Source organism: Chrysochloris asiatica, unplaced genomic scaffold, assembly GCF_000296735.1.
Source record: "Chrysochloris asiatica unplaced genomic scaffold, ChrAsi1.0 scaffold00001, whole genome shotgun sequence".
NCBI lineage: Eukaryota > Metazoa > Chordata > Mammalia > Afrosoricida > Chrysochloridae > Chrysochloris > Chrysochloris asiatica.
The window spans coordinates 24,503,633-24,505,068 of record NW_006408519.1 but is presented as its reverse complement, the minus strand read 5'-3'; the positions used below and the strand labels follow the sequence as shown (position 1 = coordinate 24,505,068).

At 39.7% G+C, this 1,436-nt stretch overlaps 1 protein-coding gene across 1 annotated transcript in view; it reads right to left on the bottom strand.

Annotated features, from left to right (window-relative positions):
* The window catches only part of LOC102829478 (collectin-10-like), a 63,134-nt gene extending 62,419 nt beyond the window's left edge, over window positions 1-715 (bottom strand). The window contains exon 1 of the mRNA XM_006830829.1: window positions 562-715. Within this exon, the coding sequence (XP_006830892.1) occupies window positions 562-715 (154 nt within the window). The remainder of the gene's footprint in view (window positions 1-561) is intronic.
* Between the last annotated feature and the right edge of the window lie 721 nt (window positions 716-1,436).

Sequence of the window (1,436 nt, the reverse complement as noted above, 5' to 3'; positions counted from 1 at the left end):
ATTTTGCAATATTTTATCATTCTTCTGCTGAAGGCAACTTGGCCCCAAAGACCACTTCCAAATAAAGACACATTCATTTATATACTACCTCTAAGCCTAACAAAATCTTCTCAGCCTCTTTATTGGCACCCAGGAGGTCATTATTTTAGAAAAGATGCCAACAATTTAATTTCTACCCTGCTAACCTTTCGCTGACTAGCTTTACCAGAATCTGTATGAGAAATGAATTGGAATAAAATAACTCAAGCACTGAGACACTCCTAAAGAAAGATGTCTAAAGACTAAAGTCTTGATTGTGTGTCTTTCTCTAGAAACAGTCTGGAAGGAGGAATTTCCCCGGTCTTCGGCGAGTTCCCTCTCACCCCAACCTCCAGATTCCACCCATCCCAAAGTTCTCTTCACATTTTTTTTTAAAAGAATGCTAAATAAGCAACAAGTCATTGTTGTTCCAGAAAATTAGGAGAAAGCTACAGAAGGGTAGACATAAGCTAAGAGGAGTTTATGAGATGAGGGAATAAAGTATATGTATTAGAGTTGGAAATTTTATATTCCTTTTCTCACCTTTGGGTCCTGGTGAAATTGTGTGTGTGGCGCAGACGTCAGGGGTGGGGTGACTACCGATGTCCAGGCCCAGAATCTGAATATGCAAAAGAAAGAGCACGAGGAAGAGGAAGATGAATGGATTTCTTCTAAACAGGGCTCCGAAGCCATCCATGCCCTGGTTTCTTACAAAGGGTCACCCAGCAATGCCAAATAAACAGCTTTATTTTAAATAAAATCCTCTGTTGGAAGGAGGAAAAGTGAAGTATTTGGAGCACACGTTCCAAAATAAGCTGCAAAGACAAGAAGGAATCATGCCCTAGCTTGTTTATTTTCTCAGTATTCCAAATGGACCGAACATTGTCCAGACTGCTTACTTTCAAATGACAAGAGTTTATTGTAAATTATCTCTGACCTAAACATGCAAGTGTGCAGGTCAGCAGAAACATCCCCAAGAGCAGCGAGAATGGAGCTGCCTTCTGCTCAGAACTTGAGCTGAGGATTCAATACCTCCTCTTGCATTTAAACATTAATTCCCAGGGAGCTAGTGAGCCAACTTCACCTACATGTTATGTAAACACTGTCTATAGCTCTGAGCCTTTTTTCAAGGAAATATTCATGACCCGTTTGTGGTGGTGGTTAAACATTAATGTCCTCATTGCTCTACATGACCTTATTTCCTTGTCTTGCTACTCCAAATTGTCTTGGGATTAAACTCAAAAGAAAAGAGCAGCAGCTTTTCTGCAAAGCAATTTGGTAATAAGTGTCAAGAATATTAAAAATGTTTACGGCCTTTGGCCTTGTAATTGCACTTTTGGTACACTATCTTCAGGAAGTACTGTGAAATATGGACAAAGTTTTGTTTGCAAATCTGTGGCCTAAGAATACATTAACGG